A 16,054-nucleotide genomic window follows, 5' to 3' on the forward strand; every position below is an offset into this window, starting at 1 on the left:
CATAGAAGGAAGTAATTTTGGATATTTATTGTCTACAGTGGTTCACAGACAAATCCTAATTCAATATAATCTACTCTCCCCACACTCCCATCAACTCCTCCGCCTCCAGGTTCTACTATTCACCTGCACAAGAGGGGCAAGTTAAAGCAATTACCAACCAACATGCTGTAGGAAGTGAGAGCAAACAGAAGCATCTGGGGAAAACCTATTCTGTCATCAAAAACTTGCAAACTCCAATGCAGACAGCACTGGAGGTCAGGATTGAACCCAGTTTGCTGGAGCTGTGGGGCTGTAGCTCTAATGGCAACATCACCGTGACACCAGTTCGGACACAAACTGAAAAGGCGCTGATATTACTGAATTCAATGTTAGTTCCTGTGGACTGTAACATGCCTAATTGGAAGATGTTCCTCAAACTTACAATGGGCTTCATTGGAACAGTGGAAGATGCTAAAGATAAAGAGGTGAGCATTGGAGAGGGGTGGGGAATCAAAGTAACAGACAAGTGAAAGCTCAAGATCACCTTCACAGACTCCGACCTCTTACATTATTCCAAGGAAGCCCAATGTAAGCAAGGAACAGCATCTCATCTTCCAGCTAGGCAAATTAGAGCCCTCAGAACTCAACAATAAATTCGACAATTTCAAATAACTAGCTTTTCCAGTTTGTATCTGAACTGGCCAATTTAAATAAAGGGCCATCAACTTGTAACATAAACTCCATTTTTCTCCCTTCGCAGATGCTACATGACCTGGTGGGTATTTTCAGCAACTGCAGCATTCCGTATCTCAGAGTTCCAGGAGATTTTCTCTCTCCTCTGTACTCACTCATCTCCCTCTGCCGACAGATCAGCTGTCATTTACAAGCCTCTATCACCTGCTCTCAGCTAGCAATAACACCATCTCTGTAATTCAGTTTCTCTTGGTCTCCACCCAATTACCGACACTCTACCCTGTCATTTCTCTGCAATTAAAACATGCTTGTTTTCTAACTTTCACTTATTCTGATGAAAGGTCAACAATCTGAAAACTATTTCTCCACAGATGTTGCCTGACCCACCAACTATTTCCAGCATTTTGTCTTTAGTCCATTCTGCATATTTGATGTATACAGATCGCTGTCTATATTGAGTTCAACTAATTCATACATTTGCAGCATATTTCCAATTATTGCTTTTTATATCTTTAATATATTCCTAAGTAAGAATAACAACTGGCTACAATGAACATCAAATTAAAGGATAACATTTTAACTGTAAACTCCCATATGATAGGAAGTTGATTGGATATCTAAAATAATTTCTCACAACACTCATATCTATATGAAATGCATTTTTAACCAAGGCATAAATGTACATTAGTACAAGTTATCATAGTTACTGTTGTGCTTGGTACCTTCAAGATATCTTACCTAACCCCGAGGATGAGGAGACGCTGTCTGCAATGGAGCCAGTTTCTGCCTGGTCTGAAGATAGGCCATCCATTAAAGGCAATGAGAGTTCTGATGAAGGAATGGAAGAGTCATATATTCCAGAGTCACGGGGCATTTCTGGGAGGTTTACAGCTGCCACCATCCGTGGCAAAGGTCTCCGCAAAGAACTGACATCTTGATGGTCAGAATCGTCCGCGTCCTCAGTAATGCTCAAATGTTGAATTATTGAATAGGACACTGAATTGACTGGAGTGATGTCGGCAATAGTTTTCAAGCGAAAATCATGGTCAGTTATCTGCTGTTTAAAAACTACCTCATTCAGAACAAGTCCAGAGTCAGCTCTAATTGGTCCTTGGTGACGAGGGAGCAGAGGAAGGCCTGACACCAGCTGCTTCTCAAACCAGTTAGGCTCTTGTTCAATAAGTTGTTTCATATTAGATATGGCTATGTACAGAGAACGCCCTGATTTAGTTCTAAAGTAGTTGCTTTTGCGAACATTCACTTCACACGAGTCCTGTTCCGGGTGGTTGTGATCTCGAGCATGTAAGTGAGAATAGAGCTGAGGGAAATGATCCATCAGTTTGTATTTACATGCCAAATCTAGGATGCCAGGAATGTCTGCTTCGCAGGAGTAGTCAAAGTAGACTGCAATGAATTTTGAGGGATTGCCTGAATGTAATCTTGCCTGCCGCAGTCTCTCTGCTATCATGGAAACAGCAACAATGAAAAGTTCTTGCCCACCAACTCTAGACCCACCTTTATGTTTATGTTGCTTCTTTTCAACAAAGAATTTCATTCCCTTTGAGCAAATAACAATGATGTAATGGGATTCCATAATCTGTTGACTGAGCCAGTCCATTTGCCCCTCCTTGCAGATTTCCAGTTGTTCCCATAAATCCAATGCAACCTATTTAAAAACAAAAAACATATTATTACCATTACTGTCATTTTGACAAAGAACCCCTTTTTTTCTGATAGTCCAACCCTTTTATCAATAGTGGGTTTTACAAAATGAGAGAAACCATTTTAAACTTTCTACAAAATTAGCTTCTACCTGCACTGTATGCCTGCTACAAATATGTTTAATCCCAGTCCATTCACTTCAAGTCGGTTAAGACTTTTTCCTTTTACTCTCAATAGAAAAGCTTACTGACAATTTATATAAAAGGGAGCCTGTATTAGCTGCCTTATGAATATGGATTGCAGGTAAATACTCTGCCTAAGAGTGAAGTTACCTTATATATTAAGGATAACAGCTAGATACTTGAGTGAAAAGACACAGTGCACAAATATGACATCATTAAATGCTGGCATATGCACAGCAGATGACTGCAGTTTGGAAAACTGGAAATCTCATTACCTTCATTTTGAAAGATCAACACTTAGGAAACACTGCGTTAAGTTCACAACTTTGTGGATTCAGGTTTCAGCTTTGATAGGGCTTCACCAATCAGTTATGCCTCAGTTCCTGAGATAAGTGTGCAACTAAAATTGGCAGTACTTCTTGCCCAAGCAGATTGTACGAAAACAAAATAATCACCCAAGGCTAAATGATTACAATAGAGACACAGACAAGTAACAGCAGGCTAACAGATGTTGGAACCTACAATTAAACTTGAAGATGGAGAGAACTAACATGAGATTGAATATAAATCAAAAAGATATGGAGAGAAAAGCTTCATTCAGTCTGCCAAGGATTTGTGGTTTTCAGTTTTCTTGTCCAAAAATTGTCATCTGTACAGATCTTGTTGAAACCACAATGTGTTTTTGTACTTGTAAGAACAAGGTTCAAAAACTAAAAGCTGAAAATTTAGGATTTATTTCAAATGAATATTTGACTGAAAAACTAGTAAACTGAAACTGCATGTAATTCCCCTCAAAGTGAGCTTCAAATAAGCCCCTTTATAAAAGTAAAATTGAAAATACCAAGAAAGATACACATAGAAACATAGAAAAACTACAGCACAATTCAGGCCATTCTCACCACAAAGCTGTGCCGAACATGTCCCTTCACTTCAGAACAAGTAATCACCATCAGGGAGCACTTAAATCTTAACTGTTTTTTTTTAAAAAATCAGTAGTTGTACCATAAGCACAAACTACCATTTCAACAATATTGATCTCAAATAGCTACTGATACAATCTGAGAATATTATAATTTTATTACAATTATAACAAAATGGTGCTCATTTCAGCAGATGTGTTATTTTACGTTGCTGAGAAACAAACTATGGAGGGTACAGCTGGTGTGCTTTAATTCAAGGCCACAACTGGTATAAGTAACTGTAAATTCACATGGTAAGAATAAGAGTATGCTACTAAATTATTATTAGATGAGTTGGTACACATATCAAACAGGAGTAATTTCTATTTATATATTTGCCTTTAATGTGGTCAATTGACCAAAGTTTCTTCACAGGAATATAAATATCCAAAACTTGACACAAAACAAAGAGTCAAAGTAGATCAATGAATATAGGGATGTTGGTGAAATGGAACTTAGTTTAAGTTGGGAGCAGAAGAGCTTTGGGTGAGTTCAAATTTATTTTGTTTGCAAGAGAGACAGGAAAGCTTTGGAATAATTGTGTTGAGAAGTAATGAAGACATGATGAGAGCTTCACACAAGTTATCCAAAAAAACCTCTGTTCTCTTGCTACCCATAAATTTCTGTCTGGAAAATATCTACACATCATTCAATCAAGGCAAAAATATAGCATGTCCTAATATTTTTCAAACGTTTTAATTTCCAAAGATGTTAGCTTCTTAAAACATTGTCAATTTACAATTAAACCTGTTTAAAACATCTCAATATAAAGTGTAACGGATTTGCAATGATTCTGGCACTTTATGCCCTGAAATTCTTGCCAAAGGTTTTCAAGTACTTTACACATAGAAATAAAATTACCTCACAGCCACAGAAGTCCTGTAAGAAGAATGCAAAACACTGAACGACGCTGAGGTGTTTCTGACAGTCTTTACTAGAATAACAAATGAAAACCTTTGGCCTAGACCGTGGAGAAGGAGATGACTCTGAATTCTCCTCATCCAGTTCCGAATATACTGGATCTATAAAAAGAAAAAGAATAAGCTAACTGCTTAAGCAGTTCAAACCAGAACAGTTCCAAGATCAAGATGAATGCACTGACTGCTTCAGAATTGTCAATATTCAACGACGTTGCTACGTACCAGAACATAAACAAAATAAACCTGCCGGCTGTTTTTAAATGATTATTAATCAATTCAAAGACTTTATGGCAGCTTTGCTTGGGCATTAATTGGAGAACAGACTGAATTCATGACATGGAATGAGCATTATGAAATGTAAACTTTTCTGTCTTACATAATTTTAAGATAAAGGCACACATTCCTGTTAAAAAAAACAATATGTATTTGCCAAAAAAATCCATTCTTTTTTTATCTTTTGTTAGGCAAATTACATTAGTGTCACAGACATAGTACTAATACATCAGGAACTGTATTTTTATCTGTAAATAGCCTGAAAGCTTTTTGTTCCAGCTTGGCTCTGGAGTGGCTCGATATTCTAATTCACAATGAAGGGAAGACTTTGCATCAATTATATTCATTCTTTGAAAAACTTGCATGCAAAAATTGTTTATAGTTACATGAACAGCCTATCTTAAATAAGATAGTGGAAACTGTGATCAATCCCATAACAAAACATTGTTAAGAACCACACCTGCAATTGCTCAGATAGCGTCAAATTTGCGACACCATTTTATTGGGAATTTATAAATGGAATAATCATTCTGGAGGTTTCATTGTATTTTCAAACTGACTTAATTTTTCCCCCATATTTCTGTGCAGGATCACTTTCATACTTGCCCTTTATCACTTAATTTTCAAGCTTCCACGTTCCTTTAATGATCTAGGAATCCCATAAGTGCTAGGGTTACTTGCCTGCCAATGTTCTTCTTCTGGTAAATATAGATTCCTGACTTAAAATTGCTCTCATGCAAATAAAGCAATGCATGCCTATTTCTTTACCTTTTTAAATCTCAAATCCACTTTAAGCCCGATCCAACGTCTAGTGGATAAAACTACAGCCCCAACTCAGAAAGGGTAAATTTATATATTAATTCTACAAAGGTATGCTTTTATAAATGAAAGCAGCAGGCTTTATGTACTTTTGACAGATTCTCATTACAAAATCGACAGAGGGAGGTTGAAATACAACAGAAAATGCTAGTAACACTCAGCAGGTTGAAAACATCTGTGGAAAGAGAAATGTTAACTCTGTTTCTCTTTCCGCAGATACTACCTGACCTGCTGAGTGTTTCCAGCATTTTCAGATTTCTAGCATCTGTGTTTTATTGGTTTTTTAACATAAAACATTAAGTTGGTTTCAGTCTCCTGATACATCCTAGCCAGCTAAGGATTTCCAGCATTTCCTGTTTTATTTCAGATTTCCGACATCTGACATACTTTGCTTTTGGATCAGATTCAGTAAAATTTGGTATATTCTGAAACGCCTACATTTTCAAATCAGTGAGAATATTTCACCTATTTGTGTTCAAACTTCATTCTAGGAGTTGAACATATAATGTAAATAGGTACTTAAGTGCAATACTGAGGAAATGCTATTTTGTGGAGGTGCCACCATTCTGAGGACACATTCATTCATGCTACCATCTGCCTGTTCACATGAATGTAAAAAGAGCAAGCAGTTATCCCTATATCTTGGCAATTATTTTTCCCTTAAGCAATGCAGTTTTAAACAGATGAATTTCATTCGCTGCTTCTTAGACCTCATTAGAACTTGATTGGCATGTCTGTTTCTGATTGCTGCTGGAGAGGGACTGCATGAGAATGTGCCCTTTATTTTGTCAATTTTATGCATAAGAGGGGAGAAATTTTGAGAAAAAGTAGTGTTTGCTCAAGAATATAACTGTTTTAGATGCTTTCTATCCAGTGAATTTTTTTTTGAAAGAAAATCAGAGCCAACTTGCACTTCCTTATATTTGACATTAACATCAAAGTAGCAGCAGTATAATCCTTTTGTGACTTAATCTGGAAGTTCAAGCAATTTTTTTGCTGGGTCCTTTTTTAAAATTCTTCAAAAGGTGGACCAAGTTAACACAGGGTGATGTTTGCTCTGCCATAACTCATTACTGTTTCCACCTCATGGCAAGATACGCATGGTATTAATTTGGTCTAATCACTACAAATGACTTATGTAATAAGACACCATGCTTCCCTGATTAACTGAGTTGTCTCAATTGACTTAAACCAGAAGAATTGGGAGAATCATGTTCATTTTGTCACCAGAGTTCTAACGTGGTGGAGATTTGTTGGACTGCCTGTCCTCTTAGAACCTAAGATTTGTTCAGTCTCAAATGGAAAGAAAATTGTGCAGATTGTACAAATAATTAAGCACTGAATTGCCATCCAGGCAATGTTGAAAACTGCTCTTGAGTTACTTAAGTTATCCCTCAGCATTATTTATTTTCTAATTTCACAGCTGGCATACAGGTCTTTGTTTATTTTTCTGCCCCAATAGAAAACTTGGGCTTAATTCCTGACCACTTCCCCCTTTAGGGAGCTGGCCAGAGGAGCAGATATTCAAAGCTACTCCCATGTCCCCTGTCTCAGCTTCATGCAAAATACAATAGGAAGGGACAATCTGACTCCAAGGCAGTGGAACTCTCTCCATCTCAACAACATCCACAAATAAAAATCCTGATATGTGACAAGGAAAGTTCAAATTAACAACAGAAGAATAGATTTTTGTTTTATACATCACTGAACAAAGTTGTAGCACATTTCTTACTTTGCTGTTTCTTACAACAGACAACTGTGAAGAGCGTGATAATTGCAGACACAATCACTAATGGAACAGTGATGGCAATCGCTCGGATTGGACCAGCCCAAGGGAAGTGCACTGATGGAAGAGGGAAAAAAAGTTAGTTGCATATTAATCCTGTCATTTTTTAACCACAAAGCTATCAGCAACAGAACTTTACTTCTTCGTAAATCTTAAGTATTGAAATTATTTTGTAGAGTCATGAGATCCAATTGATCTGGTGAATTATTAAAACTGCACACCAGTGAAATGAAGTACAAAAGTTGTCAAAGTGAATCAACAACTTACCTGATTGTTCACTGGATAAATGCATTGCCACTGTACAAACAAAGGTCTTTATATCCACCATCTGTCTCCTAGTTATCCAAATTCAGCCATGGTTGGGCTGGAAAGGGAGCAAATTATCTATGGCCATTTCTGGTAGCCAGGAACCCAATTGAAAGTGCACCTTTGTGAAGGTCTGATAAGGACAAGTTCTGATAGAGCAGAGTTGGCCCAGATCTAATTCACCAGGCTCCCACTTCAACAATGGCCACTTGGGCAAAGTAATGGAACCTTTACCAGTATTAGATGTATCTGCACAACAAGAGTGAAGAACTGAGTTAGGCGAGGAAGCAAGAAGATTAAATATAACCAATAGTTTCATAAGGGCATGAGTTTCAAGAGGGAGAGAGGTAGGAAGAGATAGAGATGAAGAAGCATTTGATGTTATAAGTAAATAAATGATCATTTCTATTGTTACATGCTAACCATTTGAGGAACAGAACATTTGAGGTTCAAAAGGACTAAACAATCAGCCTAACTTAGAACATTTGCTTTGAAGATCCTTTTTGAGGGATGTTAGGAGTCATTATGCCTACCCTACATTCACATGAACAGGCCAGAGAGGCTGGAGTTGTTCTCCTTGAAGTAGAAAAGGCCAAGAGGAAATTTGATAGAGCTTCACAGAATCAGATGCAACAGTAGGTTTCGAAAAGAAATACTGATGGAGAAAAAATTGCAGAGGTAATAAAGAAATCGTTTAGGCATAGAGTTATATGGCATGGAAACAGGCCATTCAGCCCAACTCATCCATGCCAACCAAGTTGCCTACCTGAGCAAGTCCCTTTGGCGTGCATTTGGCCCATATCCCTCAAAACCTTTCCTATGCAGGTACCTGTCTGAATGTCTTTTAAATATTGCAATTGTACCTGCCTTTACCACTTCCTCTGGCAGTTTGTTATATATACTAACCTCTGTGTGTGAAAAAGCTACCCCTTAGACCCTCTTTAAATCTTTCCCGTCTCATCTTAAACCCATGGCCTCTAGTTGTAGACTCCCTTACCTTGTGAAAATGACTGTGACCATTAACATTATCTATGCCCTTCATGATTTTGTATACTTCTATAAGGTCACCCCTCAGCCTCCTATGCTCCAGGGGAAAAAGCCTCAGCCTATCCAGTCTCTCCTTATAATTCAAACCTGCCAGTCTCAGTAACATCCTTGTGAATCTTTTCTGCACCTTTTCAGCTTCACAACATCATTCCTGTAGCTAGGTAACCAGAACTGCTTATCGTACTTCAACCATGCTCTTACCAACAACTTGTGCAACTGTAATGTGACATCCCAACTCTTGTACTCAATGCCCTGACCGATGAAAGCAAGTGTGCCAAATGCCTTTTTCACCACCCTGTCTACCTATGTCACCACTTTCAGGGAATTATGTACTGGCGCCCCTAGGTGTCCCTGTCGACAACACTCTCCAGGCCCTGTCATTTACTGTGCAAGTCCTGCCCTGGTTTAACTGCACAAAATGCAACACTTTGCACTTGTCTGAGTTAACTTCCATCTGCCATTCCTTGCTCCACTTTCCCAGTCGATCTAGATTCTGCTGTAATCTTAGATAATCTTCACCAACAATTTTGGTGTCATCCACAAACCTACTAACCATGCCATTACATTCACATCCAAATCATTAATATAGATGACAAACAACAGTAGACCCAACACCAATCACTGTGGCACACCACTGGTCACAGGCCTCCAACTGTAAAACGACGCTTCACTACCATCCTCTGAATCCTACCACCAAGCCAATTTTATATCCAACTGTCTAGCTAGCCCTGGATCCTATGTGATCTAACTTTCCAAACCAGCCTACCATGTAGGACCATGTCAAAGGCCTTGCTAAAGTCCATGTGGACAATATCCACTGCCCCGCCCTCATCAATCCTTTTGGTCACCTCTTCAAAAAACTCGACACAATTTCCCACACACAAAGCCACACTGACTATCCCTAACTGAACTGTTCTTCAAAAGCATAGTCCAGATTCAAATATACTAGTTGTTCATTCCATAAATTGAGTGTAATACCTTTCACCAAACTAATTTCTTTTCACAATGCAAGTTACTTGTTTGCAATTTTTAAGTATACTTGAACGTGGGGGTACTGAATTCTGACTGTTCTCACTGTAATCCAGCCCTGAAAATAGTGCATACCTGGCCTCACTGTAAAATTGACCTGTTTTCCGGTGGTATTGCTGGAATCCGTCACCTAATGAAAAAAGACATGAGATGATTTTAGATTAGGCAATTTACAAAAATGTACTGTACATCCACAGATTAAGGTTAATATTACAGTATTATTCAGACTCTATTTGGAACAAGGCATTCTGTAGAAAATGAGAATGGGTACAGAACAACAGGATATCCCTCGCCAAATCAATGTGCCTAACAAGTGAGGAATGGAGAAAAGAGACTGCTGGCATATTTCAGCATGTTTACCTGATGGTAGTCTGTGGGTAATACCATCTTTGTAAAATCATTAACTCAGATTTTCCCACAATAACAACTTTGGCAATGTGCACTGTAAACTTGTATGCCAATATTGGGATTAGTAACTTCCAATTTGCTTGAAATTCTAATTAGAATACACAACAACAACTTGGTAGTGGGAGGCCATGCAAAAGTGTCCACACCTCCATGAGAACAATTGATCAGTGACAAGAAAACTAGTGGAAATCCAACACAATTATACCATTTTCATCTAGAGGGAGGCTGTAAAAATTGCTCTTCAACTGTTTTCAGCAAGAAATAATGGTGGATAGAGCAAAATTCCCAGGAAAATATTGAATCCCATAAATGACACTGTCCGTTAATTATTCCATTATCTTCTTGGTTATAGTTCAAGAGGTCTGACAACACAGATGCACTATTATAAAGGTGCACTTCCCCAGAAAATCTGAACCACTTAATTATAAGTAGATAGAAGAGAACAAGGTTGATCAGAATGTTACATAAGAGTCACACAGAATGTATTGCAGCACAGCTACTGAGATGCAGTAAAATAATCTCTTTGAGCATGTGCCCCAACTCACAGCTGCAACTTGTTTGCAAACAGATGCGAACATGCTGTACTAAGGCGGCTTACACAGAAGTCAAAGTCTCATTTGGAACGGTGAAATTTGAGCCAATTCCATTCACCAGAAGGCATTTTAGACTAAAGAAATAGGATTTAGCAAAAAATATTTAAAAGTAAGCAGCTAAAGTGCAAAGCCATTAAAATGTTCACTCCCATGCCTGAGAACTAACCTGAACTTTCTTCCCATGCATGGATGTATTTCAGCAGTCCCCTACTGAGGTATACCCAGACGTTGTGTTCTAACTCAGTGAAACGCAAACACTTCATCATCCTCACTGGATGGAGAACTCACATGCATTATCTCATCTGAGTTAACTGATAACACTGTGGTCTGCAGGCATTGAGTTCATGTAGCAACATTATATTAAAGTCATTATGTAAGTATAAATTGAAGAATCTCACTTTCACAGCAGGGTCATTTACCAAAATGCAGTAACGTATATAATTTATGTAGTAATATATATGATTGAATGGATATTAATGATGTTCTCTTCTAAGCCATCGAGGGACATGGTACTTCTTGGGGACTTGTCTCACTATCTTGACCTTTGGCAGATACCATTTTGGTTGCTCATTAAGGGTTGCGGTAGCAGATACAGTATGTGGACTCAGTAGACTTGAAGGAAATAACTTCCAATAGGGAAAAAACAAGTCTCCACCAGCTTTCTCTGTACATTAAAATATTTCATATTGGTGAAAGAAGCTTTTGCACATTCAAAATTGTTTCCTCAGCTGCTGAAGTGCTAGTTCACTGTTCAACAGCCAGAGGGTTAATCTTAACTTCTGACAGATAATCATATGGAGTTCATAGAATCATACACCACAGAAATAAATCCTTTCAGCCTACTTTGTCCATGTCGACTGTGATGCCTAACTGCACTAATCCCATTCGCCTGCATGAGGCCTGTATCCCTCTGTGCCTTTCCAATCTAGGTACCTGTCCAAATGCCTTTTAAACATAAAAGACAAGATATCTTTATTAGTCACATGTACATGGAAACACACAGTGAAATACATCTTTTGTGTAGCGTCTTCTGGGGGCAGCTCACAAGTGTCGCCACGCTTCCAGTGCCAGCATAGCATTCCCACAACTTCCTAATCTTGTAATTATATCTACCCTCTACCACTTCCTCAGGCAGCTTGTTCCAAGTAACCACCACCCTCTGTGTGAAAACTTACTCTTCAGATCTCCTTTACCTGTGGGATTCCACAGGTTTCAGTACTCAGTCCCTTGCTTTTTGTAGTACACACTAGTGAATTAGACTGAAATTTAGGGGCATGAAAAGAGTTTGCAGATGATACATAAACTGGGCATGTGCGGAGGAAAGCTTTAGATTGCAGGAAAATATAGAATCTGATCGGTTGGACGGGAAGTGGCAAATGGCATTTAATCCGGATAAGTGTGAGGTCATACTGTTATGCTGGCTGAACAAGGTAAGAGAATACACAATAATTGGAAGGATACAGAAAGGTGTGGAAGAACAGAGGGACGTTATGGTACATGTTTACTGTTCCTTAAAGGTAGCAGGCCAGGTTGATAAGGTGGTTGAAAAGCACCATAAGGGATGTTTTTCCTTTATTAACTAAAGCATAAAATATCAGAGCTTTATGCTGGAGCTGCATATAAAACTACTTTGACCACAGCCTATGCTCTCCATGCAGTTCAGGAATTATGCAATTACATCGCACAGAGTACAGAGGAGAAATGAAAATCAAAAAAACTGCAGATGCTGGAAATCTGAAACAAAAACATAAAATGATAGAAAAACTCAAGAAAGTCAAGCAGCATCTATGGAAAGAAAAACAGTCAATGTTTCTGGTCTATGACCCTCCGCCAGAATTCTCTGACTCTTGCTGTGTTATAAATGTTCTGTGATTCTATGATGAGGCAAAATGACTGGATAATCAGCACAGTGGCAGCTATTTCTCCCTTCCAAGGAAATGGAATGAAGTTACAACAGAAATTGCTGTAAATACTCAGCAGGTCAGGCAACTTCTATGGAGTGAGAGACAGAGCTAAAAGACCCTTCACCAGAAATGGTAAAAGTTAGAACTCAAACAAGTTTTAAGTTGCAGGGAAGTGGGAGGGCTGGAGTAAACATTGATACAATGGAGACCAAGAGGGACTGAATGACACAAAGGATGGTGGAGTCTGCTGAGAGAGGGAGATAAAGGCTTATTAGTCACAGTTGATCTGTCTGGAGAAGATGGAAACAGAAGGAGATGAATGAGAACAAAGGAGAAACAAAACAATTCTGTGACTGTAAGATGTAATAATTTCACCAGTGTTTGAAATCTGAAATAAAAGAGAATGCTAAAAATATTTAGAGAGTCAGGCAGCATCTATACAGGCATAAAAATTGAGTTAATGTTACAGGTTAACAAACATTCATAAGAACTGGCCAGTTCTAATACAAAAGAGAATATAATGAAGTTCTTCACAACAGATGCTGATAATTAAGCACGTCAAGCCAAAATAATTTTTCAGTTGTCTTCAAAAGCAGCAATACCAGTATCGTTTCCTTAACAGGAATGTTCAAAGCCTAACCTTTTAACTAATTTCTGTAAGTTCAATTAAAGTTTGTTTTAAAGTTAACTTTAGTAGTGCAACCCAAAAAAACGATTTATTGACTTAAATCATATAGTAAGAGAACCTTTCAACCCATTGTACCATTTGAAAACAAAGCTTACAGGATACAATATTAGTCTATAGATACACATCTTTTATCACTCATTGATAAGACAACCCTGTCCTCTCAAAAATAAATTCTAATTGAAGGGGAAAATGTGGCTTCAGAAACTGAAAAGGCTGGCCATTTGAACATGTACCAAGAGGATCTGAACAACACTGCTTTGGAAATAAGTAGGATCAAAGGCCTGGGAGCAGGTTTCCCATGGTTATACTTATGGCAATTAATATACATTACAAAGTTCCACAGCTTTTCTTCAGATATTAAGCATGCTTACCACAAAAATATTTTTGTCTTTATGGAAACCAGTGTTCATCTTACAGCGTATGTGATAGGCTTTAAATCCAAAAATGGAAGGAGCCAAGTCAAAAGTAGCATTTAAGTTTGTAGATAGGTATGGCTGGTTGACATCTAGATTCTTTGGAGACCAGCCTATTAGTAAAAACAAGAAGAATGAGAATTAGTAACTTATCTTAAGTACTCCTTTTATTGGTCTTTAAATTCGAGGAAAAAAAGTTTAAACGTTTTTTTCTCTCTGCAAAGCAACATTTGGCCTGGCTCTGGAGTCAGTACTGAATGAACAGCACTAATCAGTCATTCATTACACTTAAATGTGCAAACAAGATTTTCATGTGTTTTTGCACAGCAATTTCTGTTGATCAGAGAATCAATACTATGTGTTGTCTTCTACAGAAGGTTTGGGACCAGTACAAATAGTATAAAAAATAGTGCATTTTTGTAACCAGTCATACTGAATAATTCTTACCGAGGTATTCAGGTCTGAACAAGGAGGTTTTAATACGAAAAGTTAATACAGTGCTAAATAATGTACTGAAAAAGGTCATACGAGGACTGCAGGTATAGACAGAAATCAAAGGTTTGTAATGTTCTCAGGTGCATCTATTTCAATGCAAGAAGTATTGTAGGTAAGGCAGATGAGCTTAGGGCGTGGATTGGCACGTGGGAATTACGACATTATTGCTATTAGTGAGACTTGGATGCAGGAGGGGCAGGACCGGCAGCTTAATGTTCTGGGGTTCCGTTGTTTCAGACGTGATAGAGGGGGAGGGATGTAAGGGGGAGGAGTGGCATTACTAGTCAGGGAAAATATCACAGCTGTGCATAGACAGGACAGCTTGGAGGGCTCATCTACAGAGGCCATATGGGTGGAGCTGAGGAACAGGAAAGGTGTGGCCACACTAATAGGGTTGTATTATAAACCGCCCAATAGTCAGAGAAAATTGGAGGAACAAATCTGTAGTGAGATAGCAGACCGATATAAGAAACAGAAAGTTATAATAGTAGGGGATTTTAACTTTCCACATATTGACTGGGATACCCACACTGTGAAAGGGCTGGATGGCTTGGAATTTGTCAAATGTGTTCAGGAAAGTTTTCTAAATCAATATATAGAGGTACCGACGAGAGAGAATGCAATACTTGATCTCATATTAGGGAACCAGACAGGTCAGGTGACAGAAGTATGTGTAGGTGAGCATTTTGGGTCCAGTGACCATAATGTCATTAGTTTAAAGTTAATTATGGATAAGGACAGGTCTGGTCCTCGAGTTGAGGTTCTAAATTAGAGAAAGGCCAATTTTGTGGAAATGAGAAAGGATCTAGGAAGAGTGGATTGGGATGAGTTGTTTTCTGGCAAGGATGTGCTCAGTAAGTGGAAAGCCTTCAAAGGCGAAATTTTGAGAGTACAGAGTTTGCATGTTCCTGCCAGGATTAAAGGCAAATTTAAAAAGTATAGGGAACCTTGGTTTTCAAGGGATATTGGCGATCTGCTTAAGAAAAAGAGAGAGGTGTATAGCAGGTTTAGGCAACTAGGAACAAATGAGGTACTTGAAGAGTATAGAAGAAGTAAGAAAGGAAATCAGGAAGGCAAAAAGAAGACATGAGGTTGCTTTGGCAGATAATGTGAAGGTAAACCCAAAGGGTTTCTACAAGTATACTAAGAGTAAAAGGATAGTAAGGGACAAAATTAGTCCCCTAGAAGATCAGAGTGGTTGTCTATTTGTGGAGCCTCAGGAGATGGGGGAGATCTTAAATAGTTTTTTTGCATTAGTATTTACTCAGGAAACTGGCATAGTGGATATGGAAGGAAGGGAAACAAGCAATAGTGTCAAGGAACATATAGAGATTAAAGAGGAGGAGGTGCTTGCTGCCTTACAGCGAATAAAGGTAGATAAATCCCCCGGGCCTGATAAGATTATTTCCTCGGGCATTGAGAGAGACTAGCGTAGAAATTGCAGGGGCCCTGGCAGATATATTTAAAATTAACCATGGGTGCGGTGCTGGAGGACTGGAGGGTAGTTCATGTTGTTCTGTTGTTTAAAAAAGGATCTAAAAGTAAACCAGGTAATTACAGGCCAGTGAGCCTGACATCAGTAGTGGGTAAATTATTGGAAGGTGTTCTGAGAGATCGGATATACAAGTATTTGGACAGCCAAGGGCTGATTAAGGATAGTCAGCATGGCTTTGTGCATGGTAGATTGTGTTTAACGAATCTTGTAGAGTCTTTCAAGGAGGTTACCAAGAAAGTAGATGAAGGAAAGGCTGTGGATGTTGTCTACATGGACTTTAGTAAGGCCTTTGACAAGGTCCCACATGGGAGGTTAGTTCAGAAGGTTCAGACACTAGGTATCCATGGAGAGGTTGTAAACTGGATTCGAAATTGGCTGTGTGGGAGAAGACAGAGAGTGGTAG

The 16,054-nt window shown here is 38.5% G+C and overlaps 1 protein-coding gene across 1 annotated transcript in view; it reads right to left on the reverse strand.

Moving 5' to 3' along the window:
- The window catches only part of il17rd (interleukin 17 receptor D), a 79,575-nt gene that overhangs the window by 9,493 nt on the left and 54,028 nt on the right, over nt 1-16,054 (reverse strand). Inside the window, exons 6-10 of the mRNA XM_052017799.1 lie at nt 13,620-13,774; nt 9,731-9,785; nt 7,220-7,330; nt 4,337-4,497; nt 1,411-2,338 (exon numbers count right to left, since the gene is read on the reverse strand). Of these exons, the coding sequence (XP_051873759.1) occupies nt 1,411-2,338; nt 4,337-4,497; nt 7,220-7,330; nt 9,731-9,785; nt 13,620-13,774 (1,410 nt within the window). The remainder of the gene's footprint in view (nt 1-1,410; nt 2,339-4,336; nt 4,498-7,219; nt 7,331-9,730; nt 9,786-13,619; nt 13,775-16,054) is intronic.

This window comes from Pristis pectinata, chromosome 6, assembly GCF_009764475.1.
Source record: "Pristis pectinata isolate sPriPec2 chromosome 6, sPriPec2.1.pri, whole genome shotgun sequence".
NCBI classification, from domain to species: domain Eukaryota; kingdom Metazoa; phylum Chordata; class Chondrichthyes; order Rhinopristiformes; family Pristidae; genus Pristis; species Pristis pectinata.